This window comes from Bufo bufo, chromosome 9 (assembly GCF_905171765.1).
Source record: "Bufo bufo chromosome 9, aBufBuf1.1, whole genome shotgun sequence".
Taxonomy (NCBI): Eukaryota; Metazoa; Chordata; class Amphibia; order Anura; family Bufonidae; genus Bufo; species Bufo bufo.
The window spans coordinates 72,082,543-72,105,067 of NC_053397.1; the positions used below are offsets into that span (position 1 = coordinate 72,082,543).

The window sequence follows — 22,525 nt, forward strand, 5'->3', positions numbered from 1 at the left end:
GATGGATCGGATCCGCAAAACGCATCCGGACGTCTGAATGAAGCCTTACAGGGGCATGATCAATGACTGTGGTTATCACCCCATATAGACTCCCTGATCACCCCCCTGTCATTGATCACCCCCCTGTCATTGATTACCCCCCTGTAAAGCTCCATTCAGACGTCCGCATGATTTTTACGGATCCACTGATAGATGGATCGGATCCGCAAAACGCATCCGGACGTCTGAATGAAGCCTTACAGGGGCATGATCAATGACTGTGGTGATCACCCCATATAGACTCCCTGATCACCCCCCTGTCATTGATTACCCCCCTGTCATTGATCACCCCCCCTGTCATTGATCACCCCCCCTGTCATTGATCACCCCCCCTGTCATTGATCACCCCCCCTGTCATTGATCACCCCCCCTGTCATTGATCACCCCCCCTGTCATTGATCACCCCCCCTGTCATTGATCACCCCCCTGTCATTGATCACCCCCCCTGTCATTGATCACCCCCCTGTCATTGATCAACCCCCTGTCATTGATCAACCCCCCTGTCATTGATCACCCCCCTGTAAGGCTCCATTCAGACATTTTTTTGGCCCAAGTTAGCGGAATTATTATTTTTTTTTCTTACAAAGTCTCATATTCCACTAACTTGTGACAAAAAATTAAATCTCACATGAACTCACCATACCCCTCACGGAATCCAAATGCGTAAAATTTTTTAGACATTTATATTCCAGACTTCTTCTCACGCTTTAGGGCCCCTAGAATGCCAGGGCAGTATAAATACCCCACATGTGACCCCATTTCGGAAAGAAGACACCCCCAGGTATTCCGTGAGGGGCATATTGAGTCCATGAAAGATTGAAATTTTTGTCCCAAGTTAGCGGAACGGGAGACTTTGTGAGAAAAAAATAAAAAATATCAATTTCCGCTAACTTGTGCCAAAAAAAAAAAATTTCTATGAACTCGCCATGCCCCTCATTGAATACCTTGGGGTGTCTTCTTTCCAAAATGGGGTCACATGTGGGGTATTTATACTGCCCTGGCATTCTAGGGGCCCCAAAGCGTGAGAAGAAGTCTGGTATCCAAATGTCTAAAAATGCCCTCCTAAATGGAATTTGGGCCCATTTGCGCATCTAGGCTGCAAAAAAGTGTCACACATCTGGTATCTCCGTACTCAGGAGAAGGTGGGGAATGTGTTTTGGGGTGTCATTTTACATATACCCATGCTGGGTGAGATAAATATCTTGGTCAAATGCCAACTTTGTATAAAAAAATGGGAAAAGTTGTCTTTTGCCAAGATATTTCTCTCACCCAGCATGGGTATATGTAAAAAGACACCCCAAAACACATTCCCCACCTTCTCCTGAATACGGCGATACCAGATGTGTGACACTTTTTTGCAGCCTAGGTGGGCAAAGGGGCCCATATTCCAAAGAGCACCTTTCGGATTTCACTGGTCATTTACCTACTTACCACACATTAGGGCCCCTGGAAAATGCCAGGGCAGTATAACTACCCCACAAGTGACCCCATTTTGGAAAGAAGACACCCCAAGGTATTCCGTGAGGGGCATGGCGAGTTCCTAGAATTTTTTATTTTTTGTCACAAGTTAGTGGAAAATGATGATTTTTTTTTTTTTTTTTTTTTTTCATACAAAGTCTCATATTCCACTAACTTGTGACAAAAAATAAAAACTTCCATGAACTCACTATGCCCATCAGCGAATACCTTGGGGTCTATTCTTTCCAAAATGGGGTCACTTGTGGGGTAGGTATAATGCCCTGGTATTTTAGGGGCCCAAATGTGTGGTAAGGAGTTTGAAATCAAATTCTGTAAAAAATGACGAGTGAAATCCGAAAGGTGCTCTTTGGAATATGGGCCCCTTTGCCCACCTAGGCTGCAAAAAAGTGTCACACATCTGGTATCTCCGTACTCAGGAGAAGGTGGGGAATGTGTTTTGGGGTGTCATTTTACATATACCCATGCTGGGTGAGATAAATATCTTGGTCAAATGCCAACTTTGTATAAAAAAATGGGAAAAGTTGTCTTTTGCCAAGATATTTCTCTCACCCAGCATGGGTATATGTAAAAAGACACCCCAAAACACATTCCCCAACTTCTCCCGAGTACGGAGATACCAGATGTGTGACACTTTTTTGCAGCCTAGGTGGGCAAAGGGGCCCATATTCCAAAGAGCACCTTTCGGATTTCACTGGTCATTTACCTACTTACCACACATTAGGGCCCCTGGAAAATGCCAGGGCAGTATAACTACCCCACAAGTGACCCCATTTTGGAAAGAAGACACCCCAAGGTATTCCGTGAGGGGCATGGCGAGTTCCTAGAATTTTTTATTTTTTGTCACAAGTTAGTGGAAAATGATGATTTTTTTTTTTTTTTTTTTTTTCATACAAAGTCTCATATTCCACTAACTTGTGACAAAAAATAAAAACTTCCATGAACTCACTATGCCCATCAGCGAATACCTTGGGGTCTCTTCTTTCCAAAATGGGGTCACTTGTGGGGTAGTTATACTGCCCTGGCATTCTAGGGGCCCAAAGGTGTGGTAAGGAGTTTGAAATCAAATTCTGTAAAAAATGACGAGTGAAATCCGAAAGGTGCTCTTTGGAATATGGGCCCCTTTGCCCACCTAGGCTGCAAAAAAGTGTCACACATCTGGTATCTCCGTACTCGGGAGAAGTTGGGGAATGTGTTTTGGGGTGTCTTTTTACATATACCCATGCTGGGTGAGAGAAATATCTTGGCAAAAGACAACTTTTCCCATTTTTTTATACAAAGTTGGCATTTGACCAAGATATTTATCTCACCCAGCATGGGTATATGTAAAATGACACCCCAAAACACATTCCCCAACTTCTACTGAATACGGAGATACCAGATGTGTGACACTTTTTTGCAGCCTAGGTGGGCAAAGGGGCCCACATTCCAAAGAGCACCTTTCGGATTTCACTCGTCATTTTTTACAGAATTTGATTTCAAACTCCTTACCACACATTTGGGCCCCTAGAATGCCAGGGCAGTATAACTACCCCACAAGTGACCCCATTTTGGAAAGAAGAGACCCCAAGGTATTTCGTGATGGGCATAGTGAGTTCATGGAAGTTTTTATTTTTTGTCACAAGTTAGTGGAATATGAGACTTTGTAAGAAAAAAAAATCAAAAAAAAAAATCATCATTTTCCGCTAACTTGTGACAAAAAATAAAAAGTTCTATGAACTCACTATGCCCATCAGCGAATACCTTAGGGTGTGTACTTTCCGAAATGGGGTCATTTGTGGGGTGTTTGTACTGTCTGGGCATTGTAGAACCTCAGGAAACATGACAGGTGCTCAGAAAGTCAGAGCTGCTTCAAAAAGCGGAAATTCACATTTTTGTACCATAGTTTGTAAACGCTATAACTTTTACCCAAAGCATTTTTTTTTTACCCAAACATTTTTTTTTTATCAAAGACATGTAGAACAATAAATTTAGAGCTAAATTTATATATGGATGTCGTTTTTTTTGCAAAATTTTACAACTGAAAGTGAAAAATGTCATTTTTTTGCAAAAAAATCGTTAAATTTCGATTAATAACAAAAAAAGTAAAAATGTCAGCAGCAATGAAATACCACCAAATGAAAGCTCTATTAGTGAGAAGAAAAGGAGGTAAAATTCATTTGGGTGGTAAGTTGCATGACCGAGCAATAAACGGTGAAAGTAGTGTAGGTCAGAAGTGTAAAAAGTGGCCTGGTCTTTCAGGGTGTTTAAGCACTGGGGGCTGAGGTGGTTAAAGGGGTTGTCCAGCTTTGGAGCCGACAACCCCTTTGGTTGCACCTTTGACCCTGAAGCCCCTTAACAGATAAAAAAAGGAAGAATCACCTTTCTGCAGTTGAGTCAATGCTTGGTTCCTGCCTTCTTTCAGCCCCTGCAGGAGCAGGGAGTGCCTGGCTCCTGTGACAGCTGCAGCCAATCTCATCCCTTAGCGGTCACAATGGCTTGAATGCTACATCACACCAGCCTCCTGGATAGCTCCAAGGCTGGACAACCGCTTTTATTAGGGTTACAGTTTGTACGTGTGTGTGGATGGAAAATGATATACCTATATTAACCTCAGTATTTGCATGCAAAAGTTGATTTCTTTAACACATACAGCAGTGAAGGTAGACATGTTGTATATATGAGCTCATATCCTACAGTTATTGGCAGATTATATTTTATTTGCATATGGACTATTCTAGAGTCTGCATTTTAGTTACAAATTTCATTTTTTTTTAATTTCCACCAAATTGCAAGCATACAGATACAAATTGCAAGCTACAATTTGCAAGCTACAATTGTGACATTGTGGAACAGCTCTTCCTGTATAATGTTTGTGCCTAAATTGTATTGAAACTGTCATTTGGCATTCCGGGCACTAGAGGCCACTGTTTTGCAGCTACAACCAGCACACTCTGGGATTTGCATATGCAAAGCAGATGATGACTCATGCTTTGTGTTTCTGAAGAAAAAAAACAGGAAGTGTGAGCTGATCTGAGATGGTGGAAGGATTGTCCTGTGAGAGACTGAATCCGATTCCATCCTAGCTTGCGGATGTCCGGGAGTGAATGGACACGCAGAGGAAGGAGATTAGCTGTTGTCCCTTACTGGATCCGGCTCTTTGAAAGAGAGATTGTTCCAGGAAGATCATTTACAGTGTGTGGGCAGAAGTCTGATTAAACAAGCAAGGCCACACGGTTGCTGAGAGGTTGGTGGCCATCCCGGGTAAGCGGCATCCTTAGGCCCAGAACGGATGCAGGTCAGTACACCTGGTTACTGATTGTCTTATACTGTGTGGCGCCTGAAGTAACAGAGACTAGCCTAGGCCTGAAAGTAGTTAGATAGTTAGGGCTCATGCACACGACCGTATGGCTTTTTCAGGGTTTTGCGGTCCATTTTTTTACGGATCCGTTGTTCCGTTTTTTGTTTCCGTTGTGTCTGCGTTTTCTTTCCATTTTTCCGTATGCCATACACAGTATGCAGTACTTACATAGAAAAAATTGGGCTGGGCATAACATTTTCAATATATGGTTCAGCAAAAAAGATGCATTTCCGTATGTGTCCCGTTTTTTTTGCGGACCTATTGACTTGAATGGAGCCAAGCACCGTGATTTGCGGACAAGAATAGGACATGTTCTATCTTTTCACGGTACGGAAATACTGAAACGGAATGCACACGGAGACACTTCAGTTTTTTTTGCTGAACCATTGAAATGAATGGTTCAGTATATGTACCGCATACTGAACGCAAAATACTGTCGTGTGCATAAGCCCTTAGGGTTATATGTTTTGCTAGGCCTTACTGTACTGAACTGTGGCGCTGTATTTGACTTGCAGGCTCTGCTGCGTTTGCCACCGGCTAGGTGTGTCCTCTTTAGCGGCACAGCACAACTTGCAGGCTCTGCTGTGTACGCCACCGGGTTAGGCCTGTCCCTCGGACAGGGACAGTGACTGGGAGCCAGGGGCATAGCTTAGTCTGTGTATATTTATATTGTTGTGTTATCACTATTGTTAAAGTAAAGTTTCTGTTCTTGCATATAAAGCTGGTGTCAGTGTCGCTTTTCTTGTCTGTGACTTCGCTGTATCCTGGGCAGCCCACCCCGGTACACGGCTTACACAATTGCAAACTACAAAGTTCAAAATCCAAATTCAAATTCCATATTGCAATCCAAATTGCATACAACCATACCAGATCATTCTCAACCAATCTGCAAATAGTTACTGCAAACTGCAAACCCAGTTTAGCCAGTAGAACTGTTAAATCTCAGATATACCTCTCAGAGAGATCATAAAGTGCTTAAATAACTTAAAGTGACAGTACAGATACTGAAGAGAGAAATATATCCACCATTTTATGTTGAATGACAAGATTGAACAGTTGAACCACCATCTTATGCATACCGCCATTTTGTGATATCTTTTCAACACGTATTTTGTACATGGACTATCTGCTGCGGAGGCGGCAGTGTTATATATGAAGAAAAATTGAAGTTAATAAAGAAGTTATGTGAAGCATTTGGTGTGCTCTTTAAAACTAACTGTTTCCATAGAAAGGCGCTAGAGGAATTACAGAGTAAGGCTATATGCAAACCGCCCATTGTAGAAATGCCTATTCTTGTCCACAAAACGGACAAGAATAGGACATGTTATATTTTTTTTGCGGGGCCACGGAATGGAGCAACGGATGCGGACAGCAAATGGAGTGCTGTCTGCATCTTCTGCGGCCCCATTGAAGTAAATGGGTCCGCATCCGAGCCGCAAAAACTGCTGCTTGGATGCGGACAAAAACAACGGCCGTGTGCATGAGTCCTAATAGACAGTCTGGTTAGACTAAAAGTTAGAGATATCAAAATTCTTCTAATGCCACAGCGCAAAAGGCACTTCAGTGCTGCGCCTGCCATAAGTTTGGCAGGTTGTGTGCTTTCAGGAAATATATAGGTTTTGAGGGTGCACTTTGTTTTCAAAATGCATTATTTCTGGATTTTATAGGTTGTTTTTTTCTTTTAGAATTTCCAACTTAAAAACAGATTTGTGGCCTTAAGGCTAGTTTCACAATAGACAATTACCGAATTGCAGGTGAACCTTCTACAGTGAACTCATCTACTTGCCTAACTATAGAGAAACCCTCTATTGCAAAGAGTTGGTAAGACCATTCTTTTTATCATTTTTGACTAGTACATGGTCTACTATATTTGTTTACACCAGTATTTCTGTACATTCACTCTTTGTTTTGTGTGGTGCCTTTGTTTTTTGTAATTTTTTTAACAGTCTCATAGTAAAAGTTAGGTTTTTATGGTCCCCCTCCCGAGTGGAGGTATTTTTTTTTATTTTGTGACTTTGGGATTCATTGCTTGGTAGCAGGAAACTGCACTCCAAGCCAGTATAATTTAGTTTCACAATAGTGTTATAACCATCCGGAAGGCTGTTGCGGCAGAGGACAAGCCTGCCAGAATTAATTGTATACGCCATAGCTGGAAAGGGCCGAAGCTCTGCCAGGTCTGTTGACTATAATGCAACCCGGTGGGTATCTGGCCTGTTTCAGACATTAGCTTACAGTAGTTTTCATCCACCCGAATCCCAGTAGTAATGCCGGAAACAGGCCAGGTCCTATTATAGTCAATGGGTTCCACTATCGAAAGGCAGTATACAATTAACTCCGGCAGGCTGTTCCTTTGCCAGAACAGTCTGCTGGGTGGTTTAAAGCTAGTGTGAAACTAACCTTACAGTTTTGGTGACTTTATGAAGATAAAGTAGTATGAATGAACTCTGCCTGTATTGAACTTTATTTTTAGGAGGTGTGGTGTGCATAACTTTATACTTGCGTCACACTTTTACCCACTAATATCCACTTTTTATGATAGCAGTTTGATTCAAAATTTCACAAAGGTAGCATATTGACATGGTATACAAAATATATAGGTATGGTTGGTTAGTTTGGCCTCAGTTATGACTTTTCCCCAAGCAGCATGTTACTACTGTGTCCTGTGCCACTTGGGGACATTTCAACACTGAGGTCAAGGATTGGCTAAAGCAGTGCATTACATATGTAATGTACAGTACTAGGACTGAAAGCATTGCTGAGAGGAGTATCTGTGCTAAAACTAAGCAGTAAGGAGCAGGTAAGGGAATTTCTTTAGGTAGGGCACAGTACTGGCCAAATGTTCCCTAAAGCTGAAATGCCCCTTTAAAGCTAACCTGTAGCAAAATGATGTTCTAAATGTATATCCTGCAAATGAAAGCATGGCAAGGAACAGTAATGAATTTACAATAAAGCAGTTGCAATATTTTAAGCAATATACAGTAGATACCACAGATAACCATGGTAAGTAACATTGAGCTGTTCTGTTTTGTGAGCAGATGTTTGAAGTTTTTGCTAAAGTTAGGAATATTTAGTCCACTGAACTTGTGCATGATTGATAAGAACTAATAATGGAAAGTACCACCATATTATTTCCTCTTCAGGCCTCTCGATACAAAGCATATACAGTAATTGTGAAATGTGCATTGGTCCTTCATGTGCTCAATCTGATTATTATCTCTCCTATGACTGTCCAATTCCCACAAGCAATGTAATCAGGAATGCCAGGTTCCCACACAGGTAGATAATTAGCAGATAAACCTCCGATTTCACCTAAATTAAAGAAAATGAAATTAAATTCAAAGAGATAAAACAAAACAAATACAGCATAAGGGCTCATGCACACGACCGTGGTTTTGGTTTGTGAGTCAGATGCGGACCCATTCACTTCGACGAGGCCGCAAAAAATGGTGACAGCACTCCATGTGCTGTCCTCATCCGTATGTCCATTGCATCCACTTTAATATAGAACATGTCCTATTCTTGCCCGTATTACTGACTAGTGTTGAGCGCGAATATTCGAAAAGCAAATTTTGTTTCGCGAATATCGACACTTCGAGAATTTGCGAATATTTAGAATATAGTGCTATATATTCGTAATGACGAATATTCTTTTTTTTTTAACACGGTACATATCAGGTGATCATCCCTTCCTTCTTCTAGCTTGTGGGCCAATGAGAAGGCTTTGTCACAGCTTAGCAACATCCCTGGTAACCAATTCACGAATATATGACGAATATTCTACAAAATATTCGCGAATTCGAATATTGCCCCTGCCGCTCATCACTATTACCGACAAGGATAGGACTGTTCTATTATGGGCTGGACGTTCCGTTCTGGTCGTGTGCATGAGCCCTAATACATAGAGATAGATTAAAGAGAGTCCATCAGCGTTCCTGGCGTGTCTGTTTTTGTAAATGCTTCCATTCTCCTTTAACCCCATTCCGACATCCGCCGTACATCGGCGGGCCGTCCAAGTAGATAGGTTATAATAGCGTGTCACCTGGCTAACAGGAGCCATCAAAGAATACACCAATGTATTAAGCTGTATTCTTTGATAGTTCCTAATTGTGGAATAATACTAAACGTAACTAAGCTTATTTGCTAATTATTACCGAGGCTTCTTTGCTTTCCTTGTCTGCAAATTTATTCATTTCTAAAGATAAAGAAAAAAAGAGACATAGAATTTTAAATCATGGTTAGTAGGTAACTTTTCAAGCCTGGCCTGGATTTGATACATCTTATACTTAAATGTGAAGTTAAAAAAGTTGATTTGGTGAATGAAATGCAGACCAATATCTGGTTAAACTCTATTAATAAATTTGAAGCCTTCAGTATAATACCTTCAGTATTCCACTAAAGAAATCCTTTATTGGTACAATCACATGGCGCGGTTGTGCTGCAATTGCGATGAGCATCATGTCACCGTAAGAGCCACAGAGAGCTCCAATTAACTAATTAGGACCGCACCGTTTAGTCGGTCTGCATTGTTAATGGCTCCACAGATCACACAATACGGCCATGCAGACCAACTAAACAGTGCAACCCTAATTAGTTAGTTGGTGCTCACTGTGACTCATATGGCCACATGGTACTTGATTGCACCTTGGCTACATAGCAACCACGGCACTACTGCACAGTTTGGTTGCGCTCCTAGGATATGGGAGCTCAGCAAGTAAAATCAAGTTTAAACATTGGTGCTCTATGCTTTTTGCTAACTTTCTTTACTTGTAGGCTGCAACCTTTATTACTATTATAAGGGCACTATAGGAGCAGACAGGGATTGCTGCAGCTCTTCTCTTTCCAACTGTTGACTTTATCTGCAGGAGAAGATGGCCCAGCCACACGGTCAGGTTTCTGTATGCAGTTTTGGAAACCAAAATCCGAAATGGATCATAAAGGGAGAGAAAGTATAAAGGACAGTTACTAAGTCTCTGTTTTGAATCCACTCCTGGTTTTGTCTTCCAAAACTACATCAGGAATCCTGATCATCTGGACATACCCATATTGCTAAATTAACTTGAATATCGTTTCTAGACAGGGAACTACAAGATGTGTGTCTGTAGAGGGAACTTGCAGGTCTTTTGGATACAGCAGCATTGAAACATTGTCACTTCAAATGTGAGCTACCAGGCGTGTAGAAATATATTTTATATGGTGGACATCTTCCTGTTAGTGAATTAGGAAAGAGAGGTCAGAAACATAAACAGCTAGACTTTAAAGAGTTAGGCTAGTTTCCCATCTGCGGCAGAGCCTCCCCCAGGCTGGTCCTGGAGAGAGCAGCCTACTGGAGTTCTCTTGATTGAGCACTGCCGGGTACTGCTGCCTGCCCACTGGATCCCATTGACTATAATGGGGTCCGGCAGAGATCCGGGCATCACCTGGCAAAAACCACTGCACTCAGCAGTTTTTGTCTGGCCGATTCCCGGCATTCTCTGCCACAGATGTGAAACTAGCCTAACTATACTTCACATACAGTCTGAGGGTGTCTTCACTTCCGTCTTCAGCACCAAAGAGACAGCGTTAAGTGAGTGCTTTTAACTCCTCGTTTTAGAAATCATTTTGAGCCTCAGCAGTTGGACCCCCATTGATCAAAACTTTGATGTATCAGTATGTCATATCAAAAGTTTATGTAAAATGTAGTTACTCTTTAAAGGTAAACACTTAAAGAGTCTATATACAAGTCACAAATATGTTCTTATTAAAAATTCTCCGCCTGTGTCTTACTTTAAGTGCTGCCCCCTTGTCTGGTCTCCTTGGACCACACAGAGATCCCATCTTGAAATGGCCTATAATGGAGGTTCATGTGATCTGATCCATCTATCAATCTCCACTGAACAATGCTTCCCAGCGGACACTAGAACATGCATTGTGTGAGGATGCTGATGGACGTAGCTGGTCACATGACCCTCCATCATGGCCTTCCCAAGATGGGAGTTCCATGTGGTCTGAGGAGGATGCTTCACTTTTAAAAGGGAAGCATTTAACCAAGCAACACATTGGAACAGAACTTTTATTAGTAACTGATTAATATCAGATCAATGGGGGTCTGACACCTCACACCCTTGCTGATCATTTGTTCGGGAGTAGCTCCTGCGCTGGGACTACATGTTTTATCAAAACTATAGTACCTAATGATCTAAGAGAACTGTGAAGTTTTCCCACTGGAAGTAAAGTTTAATAGCTGGATTTTCTAGTACATAATGAGTTGTCAAATTGTTCCATGATTTCCACTAGATAGCATAAATAAATAAAATAGAGAATAATAGTTACTTTAAATGCAATTTGGTTACCTTTCCTGGCTAGATAAGCATTGCTCTCAAAGCAAATGACGGTTAAAGCTCCCCAGCCAACAAAGCCTCCCATGACTTTAACCAGCCATCCGAGTCTATAATCGATGAACTGAAAGCCCAGGAAAAGATTTGCCACTGTAAGAGATCAGTAATATTAAGAGTTGCCATTCTTCTTCAGAGCCTTTATTTGTTACAAATTTCAGCTCTCATAGCTATATCTTTGCCATAGGAAAAGGTGAAACACGCACCTGCCAAGACTTTCATCACCAGGGCATTGGCTACATGAAACCAATAAAAAATGTATCTCCTAATGGAACAGGAAGGAAAATAAAATTATAAGCATGGACCCAGAAGAAGCCATGTCCTCACATAGTTCATAACTTACTGGTTACTCTCTGGTGAAGGTCGAAAAAAGGCAATTATGGGTTGGAAAAAGGCCAGAATCATCACAATGCACCCAAGAATAGCATGAGTGCTGGCATCCTGAAAATAAAAAATAAATAAAATAATTGAAAACTAGAGGTCACATGTGTTGTATATTCTGCAAACAGATTTGCACATTTTATGAAATTGTCAGTTTCCACCTCATACATAGGCGTGCACACGGGGTGTGCCGGGTGTGCCTGGGCACACCCTAATCACACCCCTGTGCTCCACCTCCTGCACTGCCGCTTGAGCCCCGGCTGCCAGCCCCGCACAGCTTCAATGACATACATCTGCTCAGACTGCTCGACTGATTACTCAATACTATATAGGACTGCTCACTGCTCCTGTGCTCCGTCTCCCGGTCACTCACTCCGACGTCACGCGCCTGCTTCATTAATAAAGTGGGAGGAGCAGGTGCGTGCGGCATGACGGAGTGAGTGACGTCACGTTACGCTGCCGCTGGTCGGCCGGCTAGTTTGAATGTTTGAAGAGCCTGCTTGCCCGCCCAGTGCCCACTGCCCATGCCGAGGCAGCCCAAACTGTGAATCCTAGCTGAGGTCCTGTCCCAGTAAGTTAGTAATAGATTAGATAGTACTAGTAGCAAGGCTCTGGGGCTCTGGGGCTGTCATTGTGCTCTGGAACTTTTCCCTTCACAGCCACTGCTATCTCTCTCTCGTACAGTGCAGACTCTGCAAGAGGCTTTCCGTTTGCTTTCCGTCCTCATAAAAGTCTATGGGAATCAAAACGGATCCATCTGGTTCCCGTTATGTAAGACGGAAAACAAAGTCCTGTCGACAGGACTTTGTTTTCCGTCTTGCATAAGGGGACCCAGACGGATCCGTTATGCTTTCTCAAACTTCTTTTAGGACAGAGCAAAACGGAATACCTCTTAAAGGTTTCCGTTTTGCATTCCATCTGGCCATTCCGTTACATTCTGTTTGAAATGGAACCTATAACGGAATGGCATAACGCAGATGTGAACCCACCCTTAGGAATAGATTGTTTCTGAATACTCAAGCGTACTGAGGAAGAAAGGAAAACTCTTAAAAGCTTGTCTTTTAAGTATTAGGTTAGTACAATAAAAATTGACAGTGTTATGGAGGATCTGTGGATATATACATACATACGCACGCGCGCGGCGTGTGTGTTTGTGCTTTAGGGTGCACACCCTAATGCAATAGGCTGCGCACGCCTATGACCTCATATGGATTTGTACAGCCAGTATTAAATTCAATGGGAAGGTGTATGCATCTCTATACAGAAAGCTCCCCCTAGTGGTAGCAGAAGACAGCAGTTTATCGTTGAATCTGGTTCTTCCACAACAGCAAGATCTGAATGGTAAACGTTTACATGTGGATGCCTAAGGAGTCCTGTCTTGAACCCAGTGCAGATGCTACAGTGAGCAGTTTGTTCATGAAAACCTACCATTGTCTCTTGAGGGATATTTTTTGGTTATAAAGGGGGTAGCATGGGTTAAAAAAATAAGCATTATTCACCATGATCTGCAGCTACACCATGATCTTCTTACCGGATCCCTGCTAGTTGCTGCTTCCTAGTCTGGCTTGTCATGTAAGAAATGCCTGGAGATGCCTGTATAAACAGTCACTGGCTGCATTGGGTCACTAAGAAGTGACGACCAGCCAGGACCTGGTAAGTGATGTATCAGCAGTGGTGGAGGATCAGTGAGGTGAATAATGTTTATATTTGTTTAACCCACATTGCCCCATATATAGAAAATGTATTCTGTATCAAAAACCCTTTAAAGGGACACTTCCACCAGAAAGAAGTATTTTTTAACTCCATATTCATAGAACAATTGTTTTTCCTTTATGCTGAAAATGAAATGCTTATCCCGATTGTTACAAGTTATCTCCTATGCACGGGATAGGGTATAACGATCGTGGGTGCCCCCCTAATAATGAGGACCCCCATACCGCTTGGACCTCCCTGAAATGAATGGAGCGGCAGGTCGAGCATGCAAAGTGGTGCTCCATTCATATCTCGGCTAATGAATATTATTTTGATTCGGAATGACTGGACTATTAAGGGTACTTGCTGAAAATTTTAATCTAGTAATAATTCAGTGTTTTTAGTGTTGTGTGCTTAATCAGGTTCCCTTTGTTTAACCTGATATCATGTTTGTGGTACTGGGAGTTAAACCTGCTCCACTGTAAATGAACTGTGCAGGTTTAAAGCTCTTCCAATCTAGTCCATGGGAGAAGACAGAAGTGGTTTATTCCCGCTTTTGCCTTCTCTTTTCAGGGCACACAGGAAGCGGTGGACCCAGATGATCTCTGATGTCACCATGGGGGCTGTTTTCCCTGTAGCTGAGTCTCCTATATGAAAACTGAAAATGCCATTAGAAAAACTATGCCTGCATCCACACCCCAAAATATTACTAATAAACAGCCCAATGTGTCACAAAAAAAGGAAAAACACTGCAAAATGATTTAGATAGCTCAACAAATAAAAAAGAAAATAGGGCTGTAAAATCCCACAAGTGTTAAATTACAAACATAAATGTCAGGTCATTAAAGGGCCAACACTTTTGACTATAAAATACTGACAGCACTAGGTTGGGTCTAGGGACTGCAATACATACCTTTTGTAAAGATTTTACTACCAAGTGTAGAGTGAATATGAACATTTATTCTGTCAGATTCTGCTCCTTAACCCCTTGGATACCGGATGTTTAATTTTTGCGTTTTCATTTTTCTTCACGGAGCCATAACTTTTTTATTTTTCCGTTTACATAGCTGTATAAGGGCTTGTATTTTCTAATGCCACGATTTAATATGGCATATAATGTAGTTGGAAGCGGGAAAATAATTCCAAAAGGGGTGGAATTGGAGAAAAAAGCAATTCCACCACAGCTTTATGGGTTTTGTCCCTACAGTGTCCCTATGCAGCAAAACTGACCTGTGCCCTTCATTCTCTGGGTCAGTACGATTACAACAATACCACATATGTGTAGGTTTTTTGTGTTTTAATACAGAAAAAATAATAAAAACTTTGAAAAAATATGTTCTTTTACGTCATCATATTCTGGCTCCAATAACTTTTTTATAGTTATGTCTACTGAGTTGTGTGTGTGTGTGTGTGGGGGGGGGGGGGTCATTTTTTTGTGGGACGATCTGTATTTTATTTTATATCATTTTGGAGTGTGTGTCACTTTTTGATCACATTTTACTCAATTTTTTGGGGTAAGTGAAGCGATAAAAAAAGGGTTAATCTGCCATTTAGCTTTTTTCCCATTACACCATTCGCCGTAGGGGATAAGTATTTTTATATTTTAATAGTACGGGCATTTTAGGACGTGGCAGTCCCCATGATGTTTATATTTTTTATTGTTTAAGTATTTAGCCCCTCTAGGAGGCTACAATATTCACTAGCATAGGCCTCCTGCACACGAACGTGTGTGCCCCATTGCCGTATTGCGGACCGTATTTGCGTATCCGCAATACACGGGTGCCGTTCTGTGGTCACTTGAATAGGTCCGCAAATCCGGAGATGCGGAATGGAAGCACGGAACAGAACCCTATGGAAGCGCTACGGAGTGCTACTGTGGGGTTTCGTCCCGTACTTCTGTTCCGCAAAAAGATAGAACAGGTCCTATCTTTTGGTGGAACAGCCGAATCGCCAACCCATTAAAGTGAATGGGTCCACGATCTGCTGCGGCTGCCCCACGGACGGTGTTTGTGCATTGTGGCCCGCATTTTGCGGGCTGCAGCACGACCACTGGGTGCACACGTTCGTGTGCAGGAGGCCTTGTACTGTAGTTCCATAGAACTACAGTGTAAGCTGAATTAGCCATTATCCTATGTTGACCTGCCACCATCAGGCCAACATAGGAACTGCAGTTCAGAGACACGGGGTCTCTTCAGAGAGAGTCAGCATATTAGATTGAAGGACTAGCTTCCCCGATAGCTGCACAGGGGAGCCTGTCTTAAAGGGCTTCTGTCACCCCACTAAAGTGATTTTTTTTTTTTGGGGCTAGTTAAATTACTTATATTGCGATCTATGAAAATATAATGCTCTTACTTACTTTGATCCAGCAGTTTCTTCCAAAAACGAAGTTTTATAATATGTAAATTCGGTCTCTACCAGCAAGTAGGGCGGCTACTTGCTGGTAGCTGCTGCAGAAAACCGCCCCCTCGTCGTGTTGATTGACAGGGCCAGCCGGGATCTCCTCCTCCGGCCAGCCCTGTCGGCATTTCAAAAATCGCGCGCCTGTGTTCATTCGGCGCAGGCGCTCTGAGATGAGGAGGCTCGTCTCCTCAGTGCGCCTGCGCCGATGACGTCTTCTATTTCGGTGATGTCATCGACGCAGGCGCACTGAGGGAGTTCTGAGGAGACGAGCCTCCTCATCTCAGAGCGCCTGCGCCGAATGAACACAGGCGCGCGATTTTTGAAATGCCGACAGGGCTGGCCGGAGGAGGAGATCCCGGCTGGCCCTGTCAATCAACACGACGAGGGGGCGGTTTTCTGCAGCTGCTACCAGCAAGTAGCCGCCCTACTTGCTGGTAGAGACCGAATTTACATATTATAAAACTTCGTTTTTGGAAGAAACTGCTGAATCAAAGTAAGTAAGACCGTTATATTTTCATAGATCGCAATATAAGTAATTTAACTAGCCCAAAAAAAAAAAAATCACTTTAGTGGGGTGACAGAAGCCCTTTAACCTGGAAGCGTGTGCTTCTGGGTTTTTCATTATTTAGATGCCGTGGTCGCACTTGACCATAGCATCTAAAGGGACACCTATTAAAATCTGGGCTTAAGAGCATATAGATGACTGCAGGTGAACATCCAGAACAATGTACACTGATAAAACAAAAATAGCACACTGCTTCTAAAGATCCATAAAAGATATATCTTTATTTAGTTAACATAAAATTAAAAAGACATGTATATGGTTTTGCTATTCGAAGCCACGAGGAGGTGCAAAGATATGGTCATATTACAAATATTGCAAAATGTAAATGATATAAACAATACAAATATAAATTATACCATTTACTATATTTGTAATATAATATGTAATATGGAAATCACTGACCAAAACACTGACATGTGAACTAATCCATACAGTGGTTGTCTGAGTTAAATAAAAGCTTAGAAAGTGGCTGTAAATGTGATAAAATAATAAAAGAAGTGATAGCACTTTTCTCCCTTGCCACTTCCAGTATCGCGCTCTGGTCTTCCTCGCCACTGTTCGTGGATGCAGCACTGATGTTCCATGCACACCACAGCACTGCTGTAGCCAATCATTGTCCTCAGCAGTCACATCCTGTATACTGCTGAGGCCAATGATTAGCTGCAGGGTTACCTGTGTGGATGGAACGGCACCACTGCAGCTAGGAGGATGAGTTCAACGGTGTAGGACCGGAAAGCTATACTGTAACTGACGGGAGAAAAGCGGTAAGTTGCTTCCCTTGTTATTTTATCACATATACAGCTACCGCCTTAGTTTTTATTTAACTCACACAACCCCTTTAGCATGCATATGCTGAATTTATGCTATCAGTAATATCAAAATAATGTTACTACTTACTTTCGCCCATCCTTTAGCTTCTACAAATGATAATACAAATGCCACTATTGTTGCAGCCACTGTCAAAACCATGAACACTAGGTGAGCCTGCAATTTAATAATAACACCTTTTCACATTCTTTGGTATCAGTTATAGCAAGGAGCGAACACTGTAAAATATACATTGAAAATTACTTCACATAATCTGTAAGAAAAATTGGTATATTTAGGTAAAGTTGGAGATGTGGGGTAAGGGTTTTAAGAATGCTTTAACAAATTGTGGATCTTGGTGGTACTTGTTCTCCTAGTCGTGAGCACCTAGTAGACATAAGGAATCTTATAGGCCAGGCAATGCTGAGGTAAGAAAAAGGCTTTCAAATTAGCTCTTTCCAAAAGAAAAGAAAGCTGTGCTTCTGGTGCCACCAGTTGGAGGGTATGTACCTATCCTATAAGTCAATGTTCAACCTTTTAACCAGTTCAAGACCTGGCCATTTAACTACCTACCCTGCCAGGCTCATTTTCTGTATTCTATTTTATTTTTTTCTAGCACATACATTTTTGAAAGCCATAACTTTTTTTTTTCATTCAGTTATGTAAATAATTTGGGGGCTTTATTTTTATGTTACTTTTATTTTAGTATCTTTTTTGTTAAAATTTTTTATAACTAGGAAATTGTAAAAAGGGAGGAAAATAGCTTTTCAGATTTTTTTCATTTTTTTTTTGTAGAACATCATTTTTTTTTATTTTATCCCCTTCCATAACAATCGTTTTTATATATGGTATGTATGGGTTATGGTGGATGGGTGTGGGGCTATAAGCTGCAGTGTGGCATGTTGTTTTTTTTTTTTTTTCAGTTTTACACTTTGTGGCCCCCATAAGGTCATACAGAACCTTTTGGGGACATTCAACTTTACATTTTTTGTTTTGTTTATAGTGCTGATTTCTCCTGTAGCTGGGGCTGACATATTAGCCCCATTTACAGGGAGAAATACAGCCCCAAGGGAGGTTGTGCATGGTGCTACAACCTCACTGCAGAGCTGATCTCATGGTCCCCGGCAATACATGACCGGGTTCCTGCACTGATCGGGCACGCACAGCTCTTCTGCCTGATTAGCATGACGTAATCAGGGGCGGACTTACCGCCTGTGCAGCGGGTTTGGCTGCACAGGGGTTCAGTGCGGGAGGGGGGGCCCGTGAGAGGTTCGGCGACAGGGCACAGGGAGATCAGTACTTCCATTGTGGAAGCGCCCATTTCTATATTCATCTGTATCGCCGTCCTCAGGACAGCAATACAGATGGATGCTGTGGCGGGGCAAGGGAAAGGCATGCCTGAACTGTACAGAGTGGGACACAGGCTGGAAGAGGCCTGCACCGCTTCACTGACAGTATGAGTTTATTTTTTTTATTAACACTATGCTGTTGCCCACATGGGGGGAGAGGAGCACTATGGAGGCATCTACTAGGGGCTATTATATACTGGCACACATGGGGGAGCACTATGGAGGCATCTACTAGGGGGCATTATTTACTGGCACAGATGGGGGGGAGCACTATGGGGAAATCTACTAGGGGGCATTATTTATTGGCAGACATGGGGGGAGAGGAGCACTATGGGGGTATCTACTAGGGGCCATTATATACTGGCACACATGGGGGAGCACTATGGGGGCATCTACTAGGGGCCATTATATACTGGCACACATGAGGGGAGAGGAGCACTATGGAGGCATCTACTAGGGGGCATTATTTACTGGCACACCAGGGGGAGAGGAGCACTATGGGGGCATCTACTGGGAGCCCTATATATTAGAATTATACTGGCACTATGGGGGGAGAGGAGCACTATGAGGGCATCTACTGGGGGCCCTATATATTGTCATTATATACTGTAACACATGGGGGGCACTATGGAGAAGTGGGGGAGAGGAGCACTATGGGAGCATCTACTGGGGGCATTTTATAGGGGCATTTTATACTGGCAAAAACTATATGTGCAATAAGGGGGTGGGGATGAGTACTATAGGGGCATTTTATACTGGCACACATTATGAGGACACTATGGGGAAGGGGGAGAGGAGCATTATTGGGGTATCTACTTGGTGCACTCTACAGGGGCATTCTATACTGGCCCATTATGTCAGCCACCATGGGACGGGGGGAGGAGCACTATGGGGGCATCTACTGGGAGCACTATATAGGAGTATTTCATACTGGTGCACATTATAGGGCACTATGGGGACCTTAGCTCAACTGGGGGCACGAAGAGAGTTTTTTTTGGGGCACACAGTAGAGGGCATTGGCACACATTATGAGGACACTATGGAGACACTGGCTCTACTGGGGACACTAAGAGGAGGTATTTTTTTACTGCCACACAACAGGGCATTTTTTTTGCATTATTATTTTTGGGGGACATTATGTTTATACTATTAGTGTCATGGACACTGTTTCCTGGTCGCAGTTATTTTTTAGGGCACTGTATGGCAATAATTATTAAAGGGGCACTATCTGTTTGGTACTAGTATTTTCAGGGGAGTTATCTGTTTCTTAAGTATAGTATTGGGGAGCACACTACGCACAGTATTGGGGGTGGCAGGATGGGGTGTTCAGAAGGTTGGAGCATGATGAAAAAGTAGGAAACTAAGATGTCTGTATGTCAAACTCTGCAGAGAGAAGAGATGGCTGGAAGAAATCATCATGATGGTCTGGTCTGATAAGAGAAGATGAGGACAGAGAACATCTACATCTAAGGAGACGTCACTGGATGTACGAGGTATGTAGCTCTGTATTAGGCTACCTTTACATCTGCGTTAGTGATTTTGGCATTCTGTTCCAGCTGAGAACAGCCTGCCGGAATTCACTGGATCCAGCACTGTTGGATGCAGACAGAATGCCCGCCGACCCCCTAAAATCTATAATGGGGTCCGGCAGAGATCCGGCCACAATCTGGCAAAAATGCAGAGAATCAGTGGGACACAAACCGCTGCATGCTGGGGTTTGTGTCTGGCCGATTCCTTGCATTTTCTGCCGGATTAGGTGGTCGGAGTGTAGTTCCGCAGGTGTGAAAGTAGCCTTACCCTGTATGTTTTGTATTGCCGTATGTAATGTTAGGAGGGAATGGATTAGGTTGAGAATTTTGCATGGGGGGGGGACCAGACACATTCTTTGCACAGGGGCCCACTGCTGTTTGTGTCCGCCCCTGGATGTACTATTATGTCAATTTGCGGGAAGTCACTTTCCGCTGTGATGTAATAGTACATCACATATCAGGACGGAGTTAAGAGTTGAGTATTGTGTTGTGTTTTTTTTTTACTCTTAAACACCTATTGCAGCGATTTACACACATTATCATTACTTGCTGTCCCGGTGGAGAGCAAAATCTAAATTCCCTATAGTATATCTTAGGAGTGTGGGAGGAAACCGGAGTATCTGGAGGAAACCCTCACAGACACGGGGAGAATATACAAACTCCACGCAGATGTTCTTGGTCAAATTGGAACCCAGAACCCCAGCGCTGTAAGGCATTAGTGCTAACCTCTGAGCCACCGTTCTGCCCCACCGAATATCTATCTATCTATCTATCTATCTATCTATCTATCTATCTGTCTTTCTATTAATCATGCAATATAGGACATGATTATAAATATCACATTATAGTACATGATATGGTGTGGCTTTACATTACCTGGAACCAAAGTGCTTTGCCCAAAATTGGTCTCTTGGCAGCAGTTTTGAAATATCGAGCAATAATCATCCCTAAACTTCCTGTAGTCATCCAGGCAATAAGCATGAGGGCCCCTGCAAACGTGAAAGGATGCGATATCATATCAATTAATGTACAATTCTGTCACACAAACTTTAGCCATTTATTGAAATGTTATGTATAAACTGTCACTTATGCACAAAAGTCATGTGTGTGCAGAGCAGGATTTTAGAGCAGCACTAGCTAAATGTGCTGTTTGGTCTTTAAGGGAACCTACCACCATGAAAATGCTAAGTAATCTTGAGGCAGCATGTTATAGAGCAGGAGGAGCTCAGCATACTGATATATAGTTTTATAGGAAAAAATTCAATATAAACTGGAATTTACTCACTTATAACTATGCTTATTCTGGGCTTTAAAGTCATAGAGGCGGTCTTATCAGTGATTGACAGCCTTTCCTCTATGACTGTGCATACAGAGATAGCTGTCAATCACTGATAGGACCGCCTCCTGGACTTCAAAGCCCAGAATGAGCAGAAATAATGAATGTAATAAATATAACAAGTTTTACTGAATCTTTTCATGTGAAACCATACATCAATTTGCTCAGCTCCTCTTCTATAACATGCTGCCTGCAGCTCAGACACCATGTTCAATGTGACAGGTTCCTTCAAAGGTCCCCACAATATGTTGGGTTGCCACCACTAGTCTAGAGTCTAATGATCTGTTAGTGTTAGTGATTCATATCAGATGCTCTTTAATAGTAGTATAGACTCTGGATTCACAGTGACAGGCTTGTATATTCATGCACGAGAGTGTGACTATAAAATTAATGTAAGGGGTTCCCATATTAGGGCAGTGTCCATATGTCATAACAAGGCATATGGACACCATAGAGCGGGGTCTTAAGCAGGAAAACCTGCTCCTTTATGAAATCCTACAGAGAACGGAGAGCCACTTTGTAACTTGAATGGCCAGCATATAATGCTACGTTCCTCCTGCAGCAAGAGGAACAGCTAATCACTGGGGACGAGAAGCCAGACCTGTGGCCATCAGTCAGCTTCTGTTTGAAAAGGGGTTGTGTTCGTGGCTAACGCCTTTATTTGTTTTTTGCTTTAGAACTAGTATTGTAATCTCAATTAAAAGGGTTATCGAGAAATGTATAATGATGACCTATCCTAATTATAGCAATGAAGGATGATAGTCACAGCAGCATATCCAGTGCGTCATTTATTGGAAGCCTTGAGTGCACACACAAACAGAGTACGACGTTTCGGCTACGCAGTAGCCTTTATCAAGTATACAAAAGGTAAAAACTGGCAATGTTAAATACAAATATGTGACCACTCCCACCAGAAGTTGGAGCCAATCATTAAAAAGCTCAGCCCACTCAATATATCAGTGCAATTATAAACAGCCTGTTCAATAATCAGGCCATATGCAGCATATAATGAAATAAATCTGTACCTGATACATATATTCACCGTCCAGTCACGCTAGAAGTGTTCCCATCGATCTCGGCGTCTGGCCGATCACAATGCGCATGTCCATTACGTCATCGCGCTAGCGCCGTGACGCAAAGCCGTCAGTCACGTGCATAATGTGTCATCGAGTCACATGATGATCACGTGTCAAGCGTAAGGTCCTTTGCACACTTAGGACCTTTCAGTTGTCTGTATTTT

At 42.5% G+C, this 22,525-nt stretch overlaps 1 protein-coding gene across 1 annotated transcript in view; it reads right to left on the bottom strand.

Annotated features, from left to right (window-relative positions):
* Positions 1 to 7,881: 7,881 nt before the first annotated feature.
* Positions 7,882 to 22,525, bottom strand: part of LOC120979794 (putative ferric-chelate reductase 1) — a 78,087-nt gene continuing 63,443 nt past the window's right edge. The window contains exons 10-16 of the mRNA XM_040408750.1: positions 20,826 to 20,938; positions 17,162 to 17,248; positions 11,570 to 11,667; positions 11,433 to 11,491; positions 11,185 to 11,319; positions 9,007 to 9,047; positions 7,882 to 8,164 (exon numbers count right to left, since the gene is read on the bottom strand). Of these exons, the coding sequence (XP_040264684.1) occupies positions 8,075 to 8,164; positions 9,007 to 9,047; positions 11,185 to 11,319; positions 11,433 to 11,491; positions 11,570 to 11,667; positions 17,162 to 17,248; positions 20,826 to 20,938 (623 nt within the window). The 3' untranslated portion in view covers positions 7,882 to 8,074. The remainder of the gene's footprint in view (positions 8,165 to 9,006; positions 9,048 to 11,184; positions 11,320 to 11,432; positions 11,492 to 11,569; positions 11,668 to 17,161; positions 17,249 to 20,825; positions 20,939 to 22,525) is intronic.